At 40.5% G+C, this 23,526-nt stretch overlaps 1 protein-coding gene across 1 annotated transcript in view; it reads right to left on the bottom strand.

Annotated features, from left to right (window-relative positions):
- Window positions 1–23,526, bottom strand: part of grik4 (glutamate receptor, ionotropic, kainate 4) — a 331,077-nt gene that overhangs the window by 36,180 nt on the left and 271,371 nt on the right. Inside the window, exon 11 of the mRNA XM_084716969.1 lies at window positions 8,160–8,267. Coding sequence (XP_084573095.1) covers window positions 8,160–8,267 — 108 coding nt within the window. The remainder of the gene's footprint in view (window positions 1–8,159; window positions 8,268–23,526) is intronic.

Genomic DNA, 23,526 nt, shown 5'->3' with positions numbered 1-23,526 from the left:
AAAAGAAATCACTAAAAGAAACACTTCCACGAGAAGCCTCTGTGAAGTTGAGAACAAAATCACATAGAAATAACTATATAAAAGGTATGAAAAGTCTATGCAGGGGTATGAAAGTGCTGTCTTCTGTGAAGGTAAAATCACAAGGAATTTCCATCTACCTTCTTTTGCACACCACAGCAAAACAGCAATAAAGCTATGAGTTTGAAGCTATAAAGAAATGCAGACTTTTAAAGCAGCCTCTTATTCCCAGGCCATGAAGAGTCTGGTTGTGGACTGATAACTCCAGAGGAAGAAGCAGCACACTCTTACACACACACAAGCAAGTACACACACACACACACACACACACACACACACACACACACACACACACACACACACACACACACACACACACAGGTGTTCACATTGAGCTTCACACACACCACGGTGGAGTTTCCCCTTTTAAAACCTCAGGGTGTTGGAGATGTCTTCACACAAGCCTCCTTGCTTTCCTGAACTGTTTTCTTATCCTTAAAAACTGGCTCTCCAGAGCCCGGCAGCAAACTGGCAGCCGAGATATAATTCTCTCACATGGTTGTGTAGTGCTGTTTGAAGAGGCTCTGACAATACTAGGTCATTACAAAAAGAGATAGGTCATGTTAATTTTTAATAAAGCAAATTTGAACAAAATGTTTTAGAAAATAAACGACAGAAAATACAAATACAGAGGGAACAGGCACACACACAAACTTCAAGAAACGGGGACAGATCTTGTGTCTTTGTCTGCAGATTCATGTGCACATGCCTTGGTGCCACTGTGCCGACACTATGTGCACTGCTGAAACCTTTCCAGTATGCACTGTACGTGAGAGGATATGAGAGCACTCAGTGACACGAGGGTAGTCTGCATGAAAACTGACCGAGAGTGCTGGCAGAAATAGCACTTACAGTAGAGACTTAAAGCAGGTTTCAGGCATTAACAAGAAAAATGGGTCTTGGGTTGGGATTTAAATCTTGAGGCCGTAAGATTCACTCACAATGGTATAAAGCTGGCGCTGAAAAGGGATGTCCCTACAGGTAAATCTCCGTTTGATTTCTTTCACAAAGGAGGAATAACAAGGAGTCCTGATTTCTGTGAGCACTGAGCATGAGTAGCATTTAAGAGCCTAATTAAATGAGTGATATATTAACATCCAAGGCTGTTTGACGGTTTGCTGGTTGCATAATAACCACACGCTTTTACATGAAACCAGAGCAAAAAGACAGAAAAATCAATGTGAGACGTCGGCTGTCTGTGTGTGTTTGTGGACTGGCGAGGTTTAGAAAAGCCAATCTCAACTCTCTCAGAGCGCCATCTAGCAGGCTTCAGGTGCAGTGGTAATGCTAAATGGTTAAATCTAATTTGCAAAGCCAGTTTATATTGTATGACATAAAATTCTTGAACACTGTGTGGTGTTCAAGAATTCACATAAATAAAAAACATCAAATTAAAATGCATAATTTCAATGAATATCTTTGAATATCACGACGCAAATCACAACGCATCATCAGGTAGAGACAATAATAATAATAATTCATAATGGCAGGCAGTGAAGCCAAGCTGAAAGAGTTTTGAATGTGGTTACAACACAGTTTATGTTTTTGTACTCAACCAACAAAAATCGTGTGAGGGGTTAGGGGTCAGAGGACATGGCGCTGATACTGACTAGGCTGCCAGCAGCTCAGCTCAGGGTGGAGTTTGAACCGAGCAAAAAGATTCTGGCTTTTGGTAATGTCTGGGGCGTGCAGCATGTAGTGTGTTCTGTCAATTTTTGATTTGTCTTTAAATTTTCTGGTCTGGTTTTTCTCATAAATTTTGGCCTCTAACTTGTAATAACCACTGAACTACTATAAATGGAGGTACCTTGAAGTAACATTTTAAAATTCAGATTAATTTGTTTGGGAAGATGGTCCTCGGAAAGTTTTCAATGTTCAGAAGTGGGCCTTAAGGTAAAAAGTCGTAAAAGTTCACAGAAGAAAGCAACAAACACTATTATGTTCACTGTGAGCAGAAGGCCAGTTTCTGTATTAAATGACAAAAATCAAGAAACATGATTTGTGATATAAATGCAGCAGCAATTCAGTGAAAACATGGGGAAAGAAAGTGAAAACAGAGCCAACAAAATACTGTAAGTATCAGGAAGAATATATTTTAAAAGTTGACACTGATATTGCAGCGCTGTATTATACCTCCTACCAAAATGTTTTGTGCTGGTCAGGGGGAACTCGGCTGCAAATTTTTCAAAGGAGGTGCATTATTGAATCTACACATCTACACATATTGTTGACTATGCTCGAATGAGAGTTGTCTTACCATGCTGTGCTGTGCTGTTGTAGCTTCATAAAAAATAAATTATTAATGTTTGTCTGTGTGCATGTCGGGAGGGAGGCCGGGGGTTGGTGGCTCTATGTGTGTACCTACTTGTATTTGAATGTGTGTTTGGATGTGTTGTGTGTTTTTTTAGAGGGAGGCGGTGGTTGTTGGAGGTGTTCAGCTTTTGCCACATATGATCAGGTCGAGACATACAGACTGAAACTGCAAATGGAAATCCATACCCAGACCTTATAGTAACAGAAAGAAGACTATCAGTAGGGCATGAGTTTAAATACCTAGGTATAGTTTTATATTGACAATTCACATTCATAACAAAAGTTAAAAATCTGGCAAATTTAGGACACAAGAGGAAATTTTAACCACAGATGCCTCAAAGTTGTACAACCCCAATGTCAAAAACGTAGTGATTTTGTGTGAAAGGTAAATAAAAACAGAATACAATGATTTGCTATTTTTTTAATATGCCATCAACCTGCCAGGGGCCGCACATGAAAATTAGCCTGTATGGCTAAATCTGGCCACGTGATTGACTCAAGTGCTCACGTTAATTAATGTGCATTGTCCTGTCTTAAAGGAACAACATGTAACAGCTGTCGATCAAAAAAAATAAAGTACTGCATTCCAAATAGTGAGTTTGAGCCATAGAAGGTATATTAAATAGGTTAAAATCCTATTTAATATACAGTCTGTGGTTGAAGTGAGTTGTTTTCTCCTCCTCCCCAGATGTGAGACACACTGCAGGAGTGCAATAGCAGCACAATATTTAATGTGATGATGACAAGCAATGACAAGTCCTTGACTGTAAGTTGATCAGCTGTTTATAACCGTCAGTTGTTTGCCAATGTCAAGCTAAGCCCGTTATCCTGAAAACAAAAGCCCACTGCTCTGACAATACACACTCTGGAGTTGGAGTTCAGTGAATGCCTGTCTCACTGCCTGCCAGACTCCAACAACATATTGCTCCATTTAACTGTTATAAACACCTACTCCTTCTCAAAAATGATTATGATTTTTTTTTTATGACTCATAAACAGACACTGATTTGGCAAACATTCTGCATTAATTTGATGTCTGTACTGTTGTTGTCAGAGTCGCAAGTATTTCAACATAGCTTAGTTTCCTTAATCTCTGATGACATATCATGATTATTTTATGATTTATCACAGTAAATATATTACAGACTTAGAGATAACATTAAATAAAGCTGAAAAAAGATTCAGTGTGTGTGAATGTGATACATTTGTCTGCACTGCAGGAGGGCGTCTGCAAGACAAACAAACACAAACAAACACTGCCTGTTTGAGCCACACTCAGTGATGCTCTCAGTTCCACAGCCTTCAGTTCTGTGTTGCATCAGGTGGTTGGACCCTGTTATACATGTGTGCAAGTCCAGTTATAATCACCGATGTTCCTTGATTCCAGTTTCACCTTGGAATTTTACATTTGGTGTGAGGACTTCTCAAAAAGTAATAGAATGTCTTTTATTGAGAAAGATCCCACTAGCTCCACTTGAAAAGACGATAACTTTGTATCTCTGAAAAGCCAGCAGTTACACAACTGCAATGCAAATCATCTGGGATGAGAGAGAACGGAAAATGTAGAAATGAAAACAGATTACTCTTTCTGCTGCTTGACAAGCTACTGTATTTCAGAACAGAGGGAAACCACACACAGTTTAGAACAATGCATCCAGGAGAATTCTATCTGGAGGATAAAATGGACTTTTTCTATTACATCAGTGTGGCTACTGAGGGTATAAAGACATTATTTCACTAAGACCTAAACAATGCCTGTAACAAACGCAATCAATGATTACAAGCATATGGCTTGTGCCCCAGCAGTAAAGTGATAATCAATTCTGTGACTGCTTTTTTTTTCTTCTTCCCTGAAGCTGTTTGTGAAATTGAAGTGGGAAGGTGACAGCCACGCGTAGGTGTAATGAAACTGCCCTGCAAAGGTCAGGTGAACATGTCAAGAGTGCACACCAACACTCAAATACTGATCGTACACACAAAAATGCTTGAAAGGGAGCATCCATAAATACTGTAAGCACTAGCACAAGCACAATCTGGCACACACAGTCTCCCAGGCCAGCGCTACAGGTAAGGAATTCTTATGGAGGCTTTCAGCTGTGGCACGTCTGCCGCCCACAAGCGAGATAACGGCGACACAGCAATCACACCATGATGAATGAGCTGTGATAGGCACTGAAAATTGCTCCTTGGTGGCTTCCGAAGTTTGGTCCAGGGACTCTATATCTCCAAAGTGAAATCAAAGCTCTGCGCTCGGCCAATTCTTTCTTTCACACCCTCTTTCTGTTGTGAAAACATTGTCTCATTTGTACTCCCCCTCAGCCCAAACACACACACACACACACACACACACACACACACACACATCTCCACCCTCCCCCTGCGCCCTTCCCCTCCTGTGTGAAATGAACCATTCCATCTAAATCCCAATCAGTCTCAATGAGACCAGTAAGTTGTTCACTGGCGAAATATGGCAATATGTCCTTCTCTCATTCCCACGGCTCCGTGGCTGATAAGCCAGCCACTCAGAATAACACATTGGGCCAATTGCCTCTGCTTACAAGCTACTTTGTGTCTTATCATCTGATTCATCAGCAAGGAGGAGGAAGAGGAGCTGAGCGAGTGACAGGCTCGTGTCTGTTTGTTTGCGTGTGTGTATCGAGGGATAAAGGAACATGTGGAACACATACAGCTAACTGGAAATCTGAGTGGTTTCATGTCATTCCAACATGAATCCATTTCAGTCAGACAAATCACATTTTAGAATGTTTATGCAGCAGCAGAACATGACTTGAGTTTGGCGTCTAGGCTCTGACTTCATCATCCCCTGCAGGTTAAGTTACATAGAGGTATAAGGGGAGTGATGAGCAAATTCTTGAACAGCCTAGCAGCTTATTTAATCACAGTGATTTACTTTTTTCATCTTTATAAACAATCAAAGGGCCAGATTGAGGCTGTTAAAGGGCTGGATTTGGCCGATGGCCAGCAGATTGAATAGGCCTGGCTCAGACATTAGTTCGATATGTGTTTCAGCGGCTGAATTTCTTTAAAGTTTTTATTAAGAAGGAGTTAGACTGAACAGATATGTGAACAGCTCATGACTCACCACTGACTATGCTGTTATGCTAATAAATAACAACCAGGAGTTCTAGTTGATATGTCTGTAGGTATCTGAGTATCTGTAAAGGTCAATATGCTTCAAACGAAAAGCTTGACAGATTGTCAAACAGCATCTGAAGCTCCCTCCATGCACACCTCTCTCATGCTGAAAAAAGTCTGGAGGTGAGAAAATATGCAATATCTGAACTTCCCTCTCCAGCTGCCTTTGCTCAACGGCTTCCATCTTTTTTGGTATTGCACACCTAAGTTCAATGTCATAAATGCATTTGAGGAAAGACTACCAAAAGCATTCACACTTACCCTATAAAGCATTTACAATCCAACATCTTTGGAGGGAAGTCTGTATAAAGGAAATTCAGAGATTTTCTTCTGAAGGCATTACATGATTGAGAACTATGTGGTTTTGTATAGTGGAGTTAAACTGTTTCTATGTTCAGGATTTTTGGGCAGACCTGAAATATGGCTTGATGATGCACTGGACCTGTACATCCCCTAATACTACATAAGCATCGCAAATGCACTCACGAACAACAAAGTCTAGACTCGACCCTGATGGTTATGTAGGGGTATTGTGATTTGGGAAACATACATGCTCAATCCTGTGGGGAACTTTGTATTGGCTTTATGAACAATGAGATAGGAATTATCCTTTAAAGGTGGGAGGAATCAATAGCAACCCACTCCTGAGCTGCATGTTTGACCATTTAGTCACCCCACTATTTAGTCTGCCAAATAATTTGCATTACCTGGCTTCAATCTCCTCTACCATTGCTGTGATCTCTTCTTCCAAAAAGTTTGCTTCTCTCTTTTGGTCTATGGAAATTCCTGACTAAACCCTTGGTTTTGCTTATATGAGGGGCAATCACTGATTTTAAGGCAGGTGGACTCAATTTTAAGTTTATTTGAGGTTTGTAGATCACAGGTGCGTAAGGTACAAATTTTCCTCTCAGAACCTGCTTAAGTGAGGTTTTTATGCTCATTATCTTTTATGAATCAAATTGAAGCACACTGTCAGAAATGAACTTAAGACTCAGTTCAAATACAAATCAAAGAACATTTTTAGAAATGAGGCCCCTGGTCTCCTCACATCCAGTGCCAGTTCATTCAGTCAACCATCATAGCAGGAGGTCAGGCCTTCCTAGTGTTTCCCTGATTCTAGTTCTACTAGTGATTTATTGTTCCTTGTTTCCCCAGTTAATTGTGTTTTTCCTTGTGCTTCAGGACCATATTCATCTGCCTGCTACCCAGCTGGCTGCCTCCACTTCCAGCCATTCCTCAGCATCCCCTGCCTCAGCCAGCTGCCTCTTCACCTCCATTCCCCTTTGCCCCCTACAATAAATCCCTGTTAACATTCACAACTCCAGTGTCTGTGTCTTGCATTTGGGTCCATCTACTAAAGCTGTAACAATAATGTTCTCAGGCTCAAGGTACCGAACTAACATTAGCTCTTTGAATCGTAACTGGCATAAGTGGTGCACATCACGCTTGTCCCCCAAGCTAGCAGAGCTAATGTGATCTTTGGCTGCGAGCCTCACTCAGACATATCTTACATCTTAGACAGTATTGCTACTAAAGAAAAGAGTAGCACACAATTTACATCTGGCTTTGTTGCCTTTCTGTAGAAAATATTCCCACACCAAACTTAATTTTTACACCTCAAACTACTAGCCAGCAAAGCCATTAGCTAAGTGTGACCGACAGGTGTAACCAGTCAAAAATATTCTTATGGTTAAGCAGCCGACACTGTGGCATACCTAATGTTAAGACTACAAAAAACATGCAAAAGGAGAAGTTTTGGAGAGATATCGGGGAGGTGACTACTGTGGCCATCTTTTTTTTATTTGCATACAAACATACAAACTAGTTTAATTCAAGCATACAAAATCTCTAGAGCATTTTTCATTAATACAAGAATGAGATGTTTTAGGCGCCATGCTTGCTTAGTGCCATCCAATTTGTCCTCCAATAAATAAATAAAGCCCATAAATTGGGTTGAGTTATTACACTTTCTCATTTGAATTTGGTTTGGCAACTTGTTGTTAAATAACCACAGGCTGAGCAGCAGCAGCAGCAATTCTGAGCAAGTATTGTTTTCCTTTTTAATCTTATTTAAATAATTTACTTGTGTTTATTTAATTTATGATTCAGATACCCAATTAACTTGGGTGGTGCTGAAAAAAAAGCCAGTGTCAACCATTTAAATAAAGCCTTCATTTAGGGGAAGCATTTTGTATTTTATGAGCTTTTAAGGAGTCATAGATTATTGATTATTAACAAAGCAGGTGATTAAGGAAATTACTCAACAACTGTGCCCCTTGTAACAGGTAGCACAGTGAGGTAGTGAGGACTCACAGGATCTACATTTACAACAGAGGCTGAGAATGGCTGACATGGTGAATTATTAGCTCCTGCTGATGCACTGTGATGTAGCCTCATCTGAAGTACTCAGGGCAAAACAATCGCACAGCATCAGTTCCTCTGATCCCAAGAGGACCGAGTTTGGATCTGAAAATACAAAATGGGCTTTTGATATGGTAATTGTCTGTCAACCACAGAATGTCAGCCACATGCAGATCAGCCTAGGAGTTGAGCTAATAAAATGACATGGACTACTGCTGTGTGTGTATTAGTGTGTGTACAGTAGTACTTACTAATATTGTCGTGATGGTAAGGGTAGTGTTGAAGAGGGTGTCTGTCACGTTGATTGATGGAAGCTTTCTCTCCATGGACAGTCCATCTTCCGAGTGCCACAGGCCAATCTGCAAAGAGAGCACCCACAGACACACACATGCACACACAAACAGATCAGTCTCTAAGTCCATCAGATGGAAAAGGCCAATAGAAACAGTCTGTGCTTAATTGCCTCCCTCTTCTCCAAAGGAGCACCAGTATGACCTTCACAAAAGACAGTGTAAGACAGATAGAACGCAGTGGACACATCAACACGTCTCTGCGACACGGCAAAAGTTAGCGAGCCTGCAGGAGGAAACAAAGACAACATGTGTGTGGCTCCTTGAGGAGTGAACGCAGGGCATGTGTTCAATCAGAGGCAACAGAATGCATTCATTAAACCAATTACCGGCAAATCCTGTGGCGCACAGCCACATTCTCATTTTCATTACAGCTCAAGTGGGGATTCACACCTCCACCTCACATGGCGTCTTTCCTCCCATCTCCTTTCAAACTGTCTCAGCCATCTCCTGCTTCGTTCATTTACTTGCTCAACCCAAGTTTGTCAATCCCCAACTTTACTTTGCCTCTCGCTACTTTCCGGCACGCATTCTTCTCCATTTTAACATAATGGCACTGACAGGGAAAGACCTTGGTGATTTGTATTCTCTGACCTTGAAGGATTTACATTTGCTCCTCTAATGGATGGGAAATTTATGCAACCCTGGAGCTTATTAAAATATGCCCAAATGCTGCATAAAGTGAAAAAAAAAGGCAAAGTTGTCCAGTAAAACTATGGGGAGGTTAGTTTGGGTTTTGTGAATGCTGGACACAAATTCTGGTTTGGACCAAAAAAATGCTCTGTGGTCCACCTTGAACATTTGGTCTCAGACTGTTGTCAGGTGATCTCTGGAGCAGTTCTTTTCTGGCATGAACACCACTCGAACCAATCACAGAAGTGTACCATTGTATGTGTCATTTCATTTGTTGAAAAAAAAAAGTTTTCTCTTCTTCTTTGTATTTTGCTGACTCTTGATGTACAATATCCAGTTAGAAATTGGGCCATTTGTTGTCACCGCAGCCTGTATGACTAATAATCGAAGAACATTTCCTCTGCATCACTTTTGTTTACAATCTCTGAACTGTTTGAGCTTTGCCTTGGTGAATGCAAAGTGGACCAGTTGGAAAAACTGTAGCAATGTATCATCCTCATATTGGTTCAGTTCAGGCACAGGACCTTTAGGTGTTTTTCTTAATATTGACGTGACAACAGAGTTTTGACTTTTCCAGTTGCCAGCAGTGTACTCCCTGTGCTGTGGTGTGCTATATGAGATCTTTATTATTCACGTTCAAAGCTGCAATACATCTTTGCTGGTGATTATATGGTAAGAGTTATGTGACACAACATGGGCAGAGCGATCGGCAAAACAATTTTTTCTTTCCTTATCTTGCAGCTTCACAGACTGTCATTTCATTTATGGGCTGATGCAGAAACATGCAATTTCAATGCCAGTAATAAAAGGAGCAGTTGCTGTATGTGTTGGCATAGAAGATAACCTCAAGATCACTGTAGATCGAGATAACATGCAAAATACGTCTTTTCATTAGTTTGTGCAACTTTTGTAGATGTAACTTATCTCTTGTTTAGATTTAATATATGAGAAGTATTTTAGGATCACTCTTCCCACTGTTCCTACTACACTCTTAGAATAAAGGTTTATGAGAACCACAGAAGAACCCTTTTTGGTTGCTGTTAGAACCTTTTATAAAGGTTCCACTTGGAACCCTTTAAGAGGGTTCTACCAAGAACCAAACATAAAGGGTTATACTTAGGACTAAATGTAAAAGGCTGTACACAAAAAACCCCTGTGAGAGGTTCTACGGTGATCTGCTCCATGGTGTGATGGTTCCACCTCCCTCCAGCCCAACCCAACCCTCTCTGCTGGTTTTATCAAGAACCTTTCAACCTTCTGAGGATGTTAACAAGAACCCATCAAGGGGGTTCTACTGAGAACCCTTTTTAACAGAGAACCATACCATGGCGTAATGGTTTCAAATATTCCTAAAAACAACCTGTGAGGCTCATTGAGAAATACAATGATGACAACTCAAAACACTGTTCTTTGTCATTTACATTCAATCTCTGAAATATACCTCATTATGTAAACATTGCCAGGCTGCAGAGAAATAATATCCCTTATCAGAATAATCAACCTCCCTGGATTATGAATATTATATAGGAGGAATAGATGAGAAAATATGCCATCTAATTTAGCTTTGATACATTGTTGAGGTGAGTCAATCCATGTCACTGGAATGAGCTCTCTGATTACGTGCTAGAAAACCTTTGGCAGTATTCTCGTGGGTTGGAGGCAAACCAAAGAGAAACAGTGATTGAAGCCTGGCTTAAAAAAAAAAACAGCTCTCCAAGCTTGGTCATAGATTGTTTCAAGGCTAAATTGCCCAAATTCTCAAGAGATTTCAGCCCATTCATGTTGATCAGTGCCTACATTTGGAAGCCGTTTAACCACTCTCCTAACACCGGTGATGAATTCTGATGTGAGATGTAAAAAAAAAAAAAAAAAAGGAAGAGAGAGGGAGAGCTCCCGGAATCAAAGATTTCCTTTGAGAGTATGTGATCAAAAAGATATTTCCTTCCATTTCCTCTGGTGTACTTGTTGGGAGAAACAGCACCTTGCTCACACAAATAGACTAGCTCTACCCAACCCCCTGAACAACACACTCATTACTCTGCTGCTGCTGATGGCCTCAAGAAACACAGAGAGGGAGGAATGTGAACATAATGTGGCACGGTGGAAAAAAAAGGAACCTGAGAAATATGGTGTTCAGCAATCAGCGTATACAATCAGTTGTCAGAGCCTGTGGAGGTGGTGGGAGGTGGCTGTCTGTGGCCTGGGTGTCGCCAAAGGTCTAAGCATGGGGGTGACTGCGAGGGTAATGGGATGGGGTGGCAGCGTGACTCCTTCTTAGGAACAGGAGGTGGAGAGAGGGAGAGGAGGGAGCTGTGAACAGGAAGGGAGCATAACCATATGCTGGTGGGGGAGGAACTGGCCCTTTTGGTGGCCCTGCTATCAACTCGCTTTGAGCAGGGAGGGGGAGCTGTGCTGTCACCGTACAATGAGTCACTTCAGCTAACAGGAAGGAAGAGGTATACATCAGCTAATGTACACACAGGAAAAAAACACACCTTGACATTTATCAAACAGACTGAAAACCTTTAATGTTGTAATTATTCCTTGTAAGACTTTATGCCATAAATTACACTTTTTAAATTGATTTGTGCAATAAAAATGGGAGGCTACTTATTATGTAGCACAAATAGGATGACAACAGAGTGTCTGAAAGTTGGAGACACCTGTGCACAACTAATTAAATTGGTGAAATATTAATCAGAGCATTGCCATTAATCTGACGGCCAGGAAGGAACATCAGTAATCTTATGTCATTTCCCTTGGAGCAGCGTTTTGTAATAATTCTGTAGGTTACAAACACTTAAGTGAAGGGAACCCTAACCATCGCATTAATCCTTGTGAAGCAACAGCATTGAACCATTGCATAAAACCTCATTATACAGGCAGCACAGCCTGAGAATCTATTAGACTCATAAGCTTTTATCATACAGAGAGGAAGCTGCATATTGCCACACACCAGACTATGTTTGTGTACAACAATATAAATAGCTGTAACTTGATGTTTCTCATTTGCAGTGTCATTAATTTGGTATTTACGCCACAATTACAATAAATAAGTACAGTGCAGTGCAAGCAGTGAATCTTGGAAGCAAATTCAGACAAAGTTCAGACTGTTGACGAGTTCTGTGCACTATTTATTTTCTCGAGAAATAAGGGAGGCGGGAGGAAGAATAGGGTATAATAAGAGAGAGGGGAATAGGAGAGGAGCAAAAGGAAAAGACTGGGAGAGAAATAGAAAGATGCAGGGGAATGTCAATCACTTACTGAATAGGTGCGGCGGGGCTGGCAAATGGAAAGAAAATCAATGAGAAAGTATGAGGAGCAGCCAGCTAGGGAGCCAGAACATAAGGTGGAGAAAGAACAAGAGAAGGAGACAGCAACAGAGAGACAGAAAAGATACACACACACACACACGGAGAGAGGGAGTTTATGTAAGTGCAAAATAAAACGAAAGAGTGAGAGAGCGAGGAAAAGAGAGAGAGAGAGAGAGAGAGACAGAGAGAGAGAGAGAGAGAGAGAGAGAGAGAGATGAAGAGAGTGACAACAAGTGGAACGTTGCACCCTGCGACGGATTACCCACGGGTTTGTTCTGCAACCTGGAATTACAGCACGAGGAAAAGATTAGGGGGGCTGCTCACTGAAGCGTCAGGATTGGCTGATTCCCCTGTCAGAAAAATGCCGTATCCAATAGGGTGTGGCGAGACTGTGCGGTGACAGACGCATCCATCATATATGAGAGAAGCAATAGCTACCATTATCAAGCATAATGTCATACAGCCCACTTACACCGAGGCTAAAGCATTCAGGTGTCACAGCGCTGCAAATGAGTCTGAGTCGAGGACGGAAGTGTGTGTGTGTGTGTGTGTGTGTGTTCTGGCAGTGTGCTTGTATACGTGGATGCCTGCACTCTTCGGAATAAAGGTGCTTACTAGCACTATGAGGGGTTCTTTGGCTTGTCCCCATAGAAGACCATTTTTGATTCTTGGTAGAACCTTTTACAAAGGTTCCACTAGGAACATTCAGAGAGTTCTATGTTGAACCCAGCATAGAGGTTTATAACTAGAACCATCTATGAACAGTTTCATCTAAAACCCCCTATGAAAGGTTCTACAGGTTCTATGGTGTAATGGGAGTTCTATCTCCAGAGGGTTCTACTGAGAACCTTTTTATATATTAAGGATTTTATCTGGAACCCACCCAGGGGGTTTTACCAAGAACCCTATATTATGGGATAATCTTTAAAAGTTTTCATACAAATCAGAAAGTTCCACCGAAATCTGCTCCATGGTGTGATGGTCCCATCCAGAACCATATTTGCAGGTTCTATCAAGAGCCTTTCCACCTTCTACTGATGCTAACAAGAACCCATCCAGGGGGTTCTACCGAAAACCCTATATTATAGTACAAAGAACCTTTCATGAATCTTTGGCAAAGGGGTTCTTCCAAAGATTTCAGCAATTATTGCAAAACTGTTTCTTCAAAAAATGGTTCTTTGGGTGAAAACCCTTAGTCTTACAAAGATTCCTAGTCTTGATTAACCTATTCTGCAAAAAAAAAGGGCTCTTCAGAAGAAAATGGTCCTGGATAGAACCTCAGCCCTTCAGGAGGAACCCTTTTGAAATCCTTATTTCTGAGAGTGTTAGCTGTGTGTATTGCAGAAGCATAAAATCCTCATGGGCCTCTGAGGATGGACTTTTATTGCTCTTATAGGAACATTATGCCATCTCAGCTTGATGAAAATATGCTGAAGTAGATGCACTTTCTACCCATCGGCGGACATTACCACTGGTTGAATCAGCAGCTAGCACCCCAGTTAAAACAAAACAGAGGACAGTTATATTTAGAGCGCACCCACTCTGCCTCACAACGATCACATTGTTCAAATGACAAGCAAAGGCATTGTATCAGTGTGTATAACTGTTATGCATGTTTTCTCTATGGAGTAGTGAGTGGGAAAAGTGGGCTATCTTTTTACAGACACTCCCTCTGGTATGACTCATCATCAACAGGAATGAACCTAATCAGGGTGGTGCTGGAGGCAAACTTCTGGGGCTAGGCAGACAGACACAGGTGGTGGTGTAGGTGTTTGGCACTGCCATACAGTAAAGAGGGTTGGGCAAAGCACACAGTCGTGACTTGAGAGCTGATTGAAGAAAAGAAGCTACAGACTTGTGGTGTTCTTGCCACATTCCTGCTATTATTTCTAGTCCAGAAGCCTGGAAGAGAAAGGCAAGTGTGGAAAAAGTTGACCTGGCTGCACTTTTAAAATCTGCTGTTTCATAACAGTCTAAACTGTGTTTTGCCACGTCTGAGTGCACACAAGAGCATCATATTATTTTAGATCTGGTAATTCATCCCAACGCCAGTCAGCACACTCACCATTTGGCATTATGGTGAATAAAGCCTTTGCTTGTTCAGTCGCCGTAATGAGAAAACAAGCTCTGGACGAAGAGGTCTTTCGGCTGTCAGAGTAGATCTTCAAAGCAACGCTGCATGCTCTCCAAGTGCCATGTTCCCCATTGAGCGCACAGCAAACAATGGATGCCCTCACAGCCACAGTCCCTGCTCAGCCTATGCACCCCGACACCACTTACTGTCCAAATGTCTTCATCTCTAGTGCACATGTCTGGGACAGAGCAAGACTTTTAGGGTTGTGTTCCAGTCCTCATTACTCATTACCTCCCTCTAGTCTTAGTCTAGTCACTCTTCTGAATGTGCAGTATGAAGATATGCAGGCCTGTCTCCAGGAAAGTACATTTATACATAACTAATTTGCATGGTTGTTCCCTGTGTGTGGCTTCCTTCCAGACTGGGAGCAGACAATCAGACTTTTGAACAACAGAGAGAGAGACAGGACAAGGCTGAGCACTGCTGATGATGCAGGGTCAAAGTCTGTGGGATGAGGAGAGGGCAGCAGGAGTGTTGGCTTGGGTGAGGTTACAGAGGTGGAAATGTTAAGTGTAATGCACTAATTGGAGCACAGACAGTGGTACTGGGGCTTTTAGGTGAAGCTTTAAATGTTCTCTGGTAGGATTTTCAAAAGCTCTGTCTCCTAAATTAAGTTCCTGTGCAACTAATCTGAAACAGTAAATACAATTTGAGGGAAACATAATGCTGACTGAAATAAATTTTCTTTTAACATATAGAGGAAATGTTAAATAACGTATTTGGCAAGTTGCAAAGGAAAAACATGGCCAAAATCTATGATTTCAGCTTCTCAAATGTGAATATTTTCTGGTTTCTTTATTCTTCTATGATAGTAAACTGAATATTTTAGGGTTGTGGACAAAACAAGAAATTTGAGGACGTCACTTTGGGCTTTGGGAAATGGTGCTGAACATTTTTCATGATCTTCTGACATTTTATGGACCAAACAACTAATCAATTAATAGAGAAAATGAAAATAACTGAAAGTTGCAAGCCTGAAGTTCACTGTACATTGCACACTGTACAAAAGTAAATGTACTGTTTCAAAGAAACGTTGTCTGTGAACAAATTTCAGGCACGAATTATTGAAACAATGAAAACATTATGAACGTAATTACCAGTAGATAGTGTTGCAATATGAATAACTGAACATTGGAGGTCATGATGTGAATAAATTACTCTCTAGATACAAACCATTTTAATGTCCAAGCACGAATGCCTGCATTCCTTTATGCATGCAGTCCATCTCAAAAACTTCACAGCAAGAATACAGTATATAGTGCTAAAACCTCTCACACTGAGTTCTGGGAGGCTGCATTAATAAAGATTAGATCAAATCTATAATCACCTCCTAGCATCCTTTATGGTTTGAAATGTGGAGGCTATGACCAGGGTCAGATAGAAATATTAACTTTTCCTTGAGGATATAACATACATATTTAATATGTCTATATATAATGTTCTTTTTTGTTACTATTATCTGCCTGCATAAGTTGGCAGCATGCTAATGTGCATACTGCTGTGTGTAAGTGTGTATGATATCTCAAATCCAAGTGTTTTGTTGACCCATTAAAAAACAAAAAAACAAAAACAATGATCACGATGAATGTGAGATCAAATGGGAATCCCTCAAAGACTCTAACAAGACTGCTGGGAGAAACGAGTGTGACTATGAACCTGTCTGTACCCAGAAGAGAGAGAACACTTGAAATGCTATCTATAAGGTTACACTGCAGCTATTGTTCTGTAGCTACATTATATCGAGAGTCTTAGTAAGAATTCAAGGGTGCACTTCGCAGACTGATAAAAACAGAGACACAGAGGCAAACTTGCTGGCACACAGGCACAGAGGCACTCAGGCACACACACACACATAAATTTGCATGTACATGCATATTACACACATTCAAACACTCGCATAAACACGCACGCACACACACCCAGCCAAGCAACACATACACAGTCTCACCCAGCCTTGAAATCCGTTAAGACTGGGGGATCTTGCAAAACAGCTCATCCATTCTGCTTTTGATCTATTCCCCATCTCCAGCCTGCAAAGTGCAAACTGAGAAAAACAAAAGAGGAAAGGGGACTGCTGTACGTCTCTGAGAGACCAAACAAAGGAGAGAACTAGAGACACACAGAGGATGCCGGTGTGTGTGGACTGGTTATGTGTGTCTCTGCTCCGACAAATTCAATATGCATCTCAGTATGTACAGTTATCACAGATAACTTTGAGCAGATTGAAGATTCAGTATGACTGTCTTAATTGTTCATTTGATCTCATACAAATGACATTAGTCACAATTCAATATTCTTTTCTTTGTCTGAAGCCATAAAACGTGTGTGATATACATATACCCATACTGCCTGTGTAATACTGGTGTGTTTTGTACACACTCAGGGGACGGCAGCTGAATCAAACCTTGTCTTTGACCAGCTTAACATTTCCTCCACGGGTTCTGACTGAATCTCGGTCAAGATGCAAGAAAAAAATAAGTAAAATGCAGAGAGGTCTTGAGGGAGAATGTGTCAAAAGACAACTAATATGACTTGTAAACAATGCTGCCTAGTTTTCCCTGTGTCCCTTACATTTAAATCAACAGCTGTATCGTGCAGCTGACACAGTCTCCACTGTAAAATCCCTGCTGAAAATGACTCTGTGTGTCCATGTGTGTGAGTCTGACAGGAAAAAAACAAGTCAAATTGTATTAAAGTACATGAATTCACGTGATGTACAAGGCCTTCGAATTAGAAACCGACTCATGTCAGGCCAGACATTCTAATTATACTTCAAAAGCGATACATTAAATTACATTCATGACTTGTGATTTTTCATCTGCGTTTGAGAAAATGAAATGAGGAGAAATCTAATAAAAGTGACTTGAGTCTGTTGCTAGCAGACAAGTTGTTTCTCATAGCCGCTCTGACCTCCAGGACTGTCTGCAGCACTCAGGACATTTAATTCATAACAGGGGCAGCTTTGTGTGCAATAAACTGGAGGAGACAAAGCCGATCATAAACTGATCCACGGCTTTGTGACTGAGCATTAGCAAGAGGGCATGTGGCTTCTACGCTGTAACTAAACTTTATATAACTGTTTCCTGCTTCAGAACACTTTTTCTAAACAAGGTTTGCATGGTGATGTGATAAAAGGTAAACTCAGTATACACTGAACAGACAGCATCACTAACACCAAAGAGATTAAAGCAACATAAAAGAAGGAGCTCCCCCAGGGAGCACAGCACATGAAAAACTGAGCAAGCATGCAAAAGGTTGTTTGAGGAAGTGATAGAAAAGATGATACTGAATTCACACTTTTAATTTGAGCTTCCAGGCGGATGATTCCAAAGTCTGAATTCCCTGCTGGAAAAGCACAGAGCACCTTAAGTCTCTTCAATGAAAAAATGAGCAGAAATGGGAGGAAAAACATGCCACATAAACAAGGTGAAAAAGAAACTGTGTTAAATGGATGATCCTCAGAAGTTAATGTGGTCTGACATGCAAAATGAACTGCACACGCAAATGAACATACACACGCAAACATGCACCATCTACGGAAGTAAAATACTGACAACAAAACCGCACCAGAAGACCAGAATATTGTTAGTAGGATGTGGATGGCAATAGAATAAAACACCGAATAAAATAAAACACTATATTAAGACCCAGGGAAGAGAGGAAGTCTTTTCCCAGCAGGCTTTATAGTCCCTTGATCTGATCCTCAGAGAAGCTGTGCAACTTTTCAGGGACAATTTTATTTAACAGTGAAATAATATAGCTGCATTGCATACTGGCAAATAAACACTGAATTTATACCACCACTATTTCTTTTTCCCTGCTGGCAAATTGTAGTTTTCCATTCTATTCTTTGTTCCCCAGTATTGTATACTGTACACTTCCTTTGTTGACAAGCAGATTGGGTACCATCAGGGGTGTTTTCACTGCTTTTTTTTTTTTTTTTTTAATTAATTTTCTAGGACATCTTTGCCATGAGCCCCTGTTAAAGGACTAGTGTGTAGGATGTAGTCGCATCCAGCAGCAAGCTTGCAGATTGCCAATATGTTGTCTCACTTTCCACTTCCAAGTATGCAGGACCAAGTATGTAGGACAGTGATGCTCAACTTAAGGCCTTGGGGCCAAATCAGGGTTCTTGGTGGCCTGCTGACCATTTTCTAACAATGAAAAACTGGTTCCCACTGGGTATGTTTCTGTTTGTTTATACTAATTAGTAAATGTTCAGTAATGACCCTTGGCTGTTGCCTGGGAAGTTGAACATTAGCTTACACAATTTATTTTTATATTTCAGTTAATTAGTTAAATTAATAAGTTGTTTAATTTTGAAGTAACAAATTTCAATTTGAGAATTTATTAATTTACGGTCATGTAAAAGTCATTTGTCACAATTGCTGCCATGACAACAGCTGCTAGTTTATCCTAGTTTTATCCTAAAAATAATGAGGCAACCAAAAGTGAACCAACAAGAACCCAAATCGGGCACACAACTCTCGACGCAGGACGTAAGGCACTGCCCTGGGTGAAATATCACGTTTTAGGGAGTTTTGTAGAAACATGAAGAGGACCTACACTTTCTGTAAATATAAATGGCTCATTCTAAGATAACAAAAATACAACAATTCTTATTTTCAACAAATTGTACACTTATGAATAAATATTTATGAATATCATATCCCAATTCTGCCATATTCTGGAATAAACCCCATTAAATGTTACATACTAGACTTTTAAATCCTGACAAAGACAAATATAAAATTTTTCAGGCAAAATGCAATTTGGAGGCCAGAAATTTATGTGTAACACCAGAACACCTTGTTTTAGGAGGCCATCTGGAGCATCTTTACATCTGATTAAAACGGCCTCTTGGGATGTAAAACTTGCTGTAATTATTATTTGTGATTACACAGCTGTAGCACAGACACTGACTCACTCTCTAATACAGACTCTGCCTCTCTCTGTCTGCCTCTCTGGCTCACACAAACACAAGCACACACCGAGTCAATAGATTGAAATATGTTTAAACTGCACAGCTGGAGGGGATCAGAGGGCTGCCTGAGTCTCTAAACTTACTCTAACCTCAGTGGCAGCAGCTCAGGCTCCAGCTCTTGCGTAGTAGACCCTGTACAGTACGTCTATCAGACCTGGTTAAGATGTACTCATCTCTGCTGGAGCCTGAGGCACAGAAAGAGATCCAAGCCATGTCGTGGTGTGCTGAGCTACACCGGGCTCCTATGATAATGTCCTTCAAGGAAAGAAAAAAAGGGTGGAGGCAGTCTTGTATCTGTCCACCTGCTGAGCACCAACCACACCTCCAATCCTCTTTCCCTTTTCTACCCCCCTCTACCTCGTTGTACCTGTCTCTGTCCCCCCTCCCTGCTTCCCTCACATTGCAGCAGCAGAGAGAAATTGAATTGAGTGCATCTGCATCCGCAGCAGCGGGGGCAGCTAGAGTAATAGTGTTCTCAGAGATGGGGTGGAAGCATAGAAAAGGGGAGGGGAAGAAAAAAGCAGATTGCCGTAATAAACATAGGAGCAGAGCTGACAGGAAATAAATAAATCCAATAGAAAAGAGAAAGAAATTGAACGAGCACATTCACCCTTTAACTGGAGGAAGTCTTGTGTAAATAACACAGCTCAAATCATTTCTTGCAAATTGAAGTGGTGCCCATGCAGTTTATGTGTGTGAGTGTGTGTGTGTGTCCAAGAGTGTATGTGTGAGCATATTCCAGGCACTTGGCATTCCCTCAGATACAGGGAGGCAGATGCGGATAAAAAGAGTCTCCTCTTACTTTACCACCTCCGCTCTTCAGCTTCACCTCTAAAGACCTTGATACAAGGACACTTGGGGAGTAAAGTATATATATAAAAAAAACAAACAAAAAAACAATTTAGCTGTAAATGCTAAAATGATTATTCAGGAAATTGGAAAGGATGTTATAGGACAAGGTTTGAATGATTTAACAGTTTATTGATGATCTATTCACATGATCCATTATTTACACAAATGCATAGAAATGAGAACATGGAACGGAATGTGTGGGAGAAAGACACCATTAAAAAAATCAATATCCAAGGTTACAGAAAGTGTTCTGCAACCAAGGATCATGTTTATTTACATCACATGAAGAACTGGTCTGCACTGTGGCTGCTGCTGCTGCTGAATAGATGTACAATCTATTCAGGAGGCAAAATAATCAAAATGAATTTGATTGCAGTGTCGAACATGGCTGGAGTATTCTCTACTCAAGCTAGAAACCTAATCAGTTCTTAGTATTGAGGTAATTCACTCTTAATGCTGCAGCAAATGTAATCTGCTCTGATAAAAAGGAATGAGCAGGGACGCTTTCTTTCTATTTCACCAGATCTGTCAGGGGTTGTTTGGGCAGCTTGCACATTCACGAAGGGAGGGATTTCTATTACTTCAGTGCAAGTGATGGAGAAAAAAACATGTTTTCTAGTTATGCTGATGGGATTGCAATTTTCAGATCAGGGAAACAGAATTTGAAGAATGTGAGAAAAATGTGCTGTATTGTAGTCAAGACCACCTAAACTATGACCAAGTCATAACCAAGACCAGAGTTTATTGACACAAAGACAAGACCAAGATTTTGAGGGGTTGAGACCAAGTCGAGACCAAGACCAAAGCAAAACGAGACCAGGGCTGTCACAGCTGCAATTTTGAAATACTGTGTTACTGACAAGGCAACCGCAGGGGATGACAAGCAACAAGAAAAAAACCTATGTTATACACTTCAATGGGTGTTAAATGAATGAATCAATGCTTCAAAAATTCCACAAGCAATACCAAGGGCCAGTAATAGTTCAAGCTCCAGGACTGATCAATACCAGCTGTCCGTGACTTGACTTCAAGCTTGAAAGTTGTAGGTTTAGCCATATTTTATGTTGTTTTAGTATCTATTTCGTAGGTTAACCTGTGGAACTTGGCATTAGCATGCTGCACGGCTAGTGTGGCTTTTCCCACAGGCTGGGATGATGTTGGACTGACGCTGTAACGCTCAGCGACAGTCAAGAGGAACTGTGTGAAAGTTACGCCGCATTTGAAGTCAACTAAATAACAACAGCAGTGGGTTGGATGTTGGCAAGTATTTTTTCAATGTTTCATTTTGTGAAAGTTTATACTGCAGCACGAGTTGTGTTAGATTTATTGTTAAACGCTGGCAGGCTTTCAGTTGGGACTAACTAAAAACTAAAAAAAATACTTAAACAGTATATCACAAAAGGAAAATTTGTAAAATGTAAGATAGATATAACATGAGAATGCAAATAAATTTGCACTAGGTATTTTTTTAGAAAGTGGCTCACTAGTTATATGAGTGAAAGAGAGCGATATGTGTTATTAAATGGTTGTGTCTCAAGTACAGTTCATATAACATGTGGAGTACTACAAGGGATTTTGGGACCGTTATTGTTTCTTATTTATATTAATGACTTTTCATTAGTTTGTAAATTTTCTTTTCCTATTTTGTTTGCTGATGATACCAATATGATCCTATCACATACTGACTTACACACTCTAGTAAATAATACAAATGAGGAATTGGTGAGAATTACAAGATGGTTTCAACTTAACAAGCTCTCATTAAATATTAAAAAGTCAAATTTTATAATATTTGCAGGCAGGGGCAGGAGATATGAAAAGGATTGTGTCAGAGTGTCAGTGGGGGGAAGTTAAATTGGAAAAAGCATATCAATTTTATTCATAACAAAATTGTGAAATCACTGGGCATCATCAGCAAACTACAATGTCTTGTAAATCCTTTTTGTTTTTACTAACTTTATATTATTCCATGATTTATCCCTACTTGATTTATGGTAATATTGTATGGACAAATGCATATCCCACCAATCTACAAAAAATGTTTTTGCTACAAAAGCGATTTGTAAGACTGGCAACTTTTCTAGACTCTGCAGAGATCTCAGCTCCTCTGTTCAGAAAACTAAATATTCTTTCAGTATATGATATAAATATTCATCACTCATGTGTGTTTACATACAAATATTTGTTTTTGCCTTTTTCTTTACCGTTATCGTTTTGTAACTTCTTTACAATTTATTCTCAAGTTCACTCATATATCACAAGACAGGTTGATCATTTTAATCTTCCTTTTTACAAAATGAAACACGGGCAGTTTTTTTTCTCAGATATCGTCGTGTGCAGATATGGAATACGAAACTACGTTATTAAGAGCTCATCTACTTTAGAGATTTTTAAAAGCAAATTGGCAATGCATTTATTTAATGATGTTTAAATTTGATCTTTTTTTTCATCTTTTTGTCTCCAATGGTAGTTCAGCTCAGTTTCAAGTCTGGTAGCTGTCAACCTGGTGGACTTCATAAAAACACATTATTATTGTGCTACAATGTCAGAACCAAATCTATTCTTCAGCATCGAATTTTGCAAAGCACCTGTAGACTCGGTAATGAGAACAATTTGCTTTGAGTCATGCTGCAGTTGGCCTTTGGCTTTTTCTACTTCTGACCAGCATTTCCTGCTGTAACCTGCTCTGTAGCCTCTTCCAGTCTCTCAGACTTTAACTCAAAATATTTCACTGTTTGTCTGTTGTTTCTTTCTCTTGTCTTTTTTTCTGTTGTTACTTTCTCTCATTTCTTTCTCTTCTCTCTCAGGTGGTTTCTACACCAAAGCTGTGATTAAGTGCCTCCATTATAACAAGTAATTAGCAATTCTCTTCTCTCTAGGAATCGGCCAAGTGTGTTTGCAGCTCACCCACCCCCTGCAATGCTCAGATGTGTGCCTGCATATGAGCAAACATACACATATATGCACATAAACATAGAACTACACTGTTGCAGCTTACATCGCACCCTCTCTTTTACACTTTCACACAACAGAGCCTAGCGCTGTAACAGGCAACAGCTTGCCTGCCCCAAACTGCAATAATTACTCATTTTACAGCTTCCTCCAATTAACAGGCGTGCTGCTGTCAATGAGCTCCATGCAGAAAATGAGGGCCAGTCTACTGAGGCCAGGGGGCTGCAGAGAGGCTGGACCGCTCTGTCAGTATGGTGTGTGTGCTGTGGTGCGGCTGGCTGGCAGCCTGCAGTGTGTTTGTTTTGGAAAAAGACTTGTGTCTCTGCTAAACACGCATTGATGGCGGTGGGCTCGATGTGTGTGATTGTGTGCAGAGCCAAGAAGCAGGCGGCGGGGGCT

This window comes from Lutjanus erythropterus, chromosome 4 (genome assembly GCF_056507025.1).
Source record: "Lutjanus erythropterus isolate fLutEry1 chromosome 4, fLutEry1.hap2, whole genome shotgun sequence".
NCBI classification, from domain to species: domain Eukaryota; kingdom Metazoa; phylum Chordata; class Actinopteri; order Lutjaniformes; family Lutjanidae; genus Lutjanus; species Lutjanus erythropterus.
Note: the sequence above shows the minus strand (reverse complement) of the source record. Positions and strands in the feature narration are given on the sequence as shown.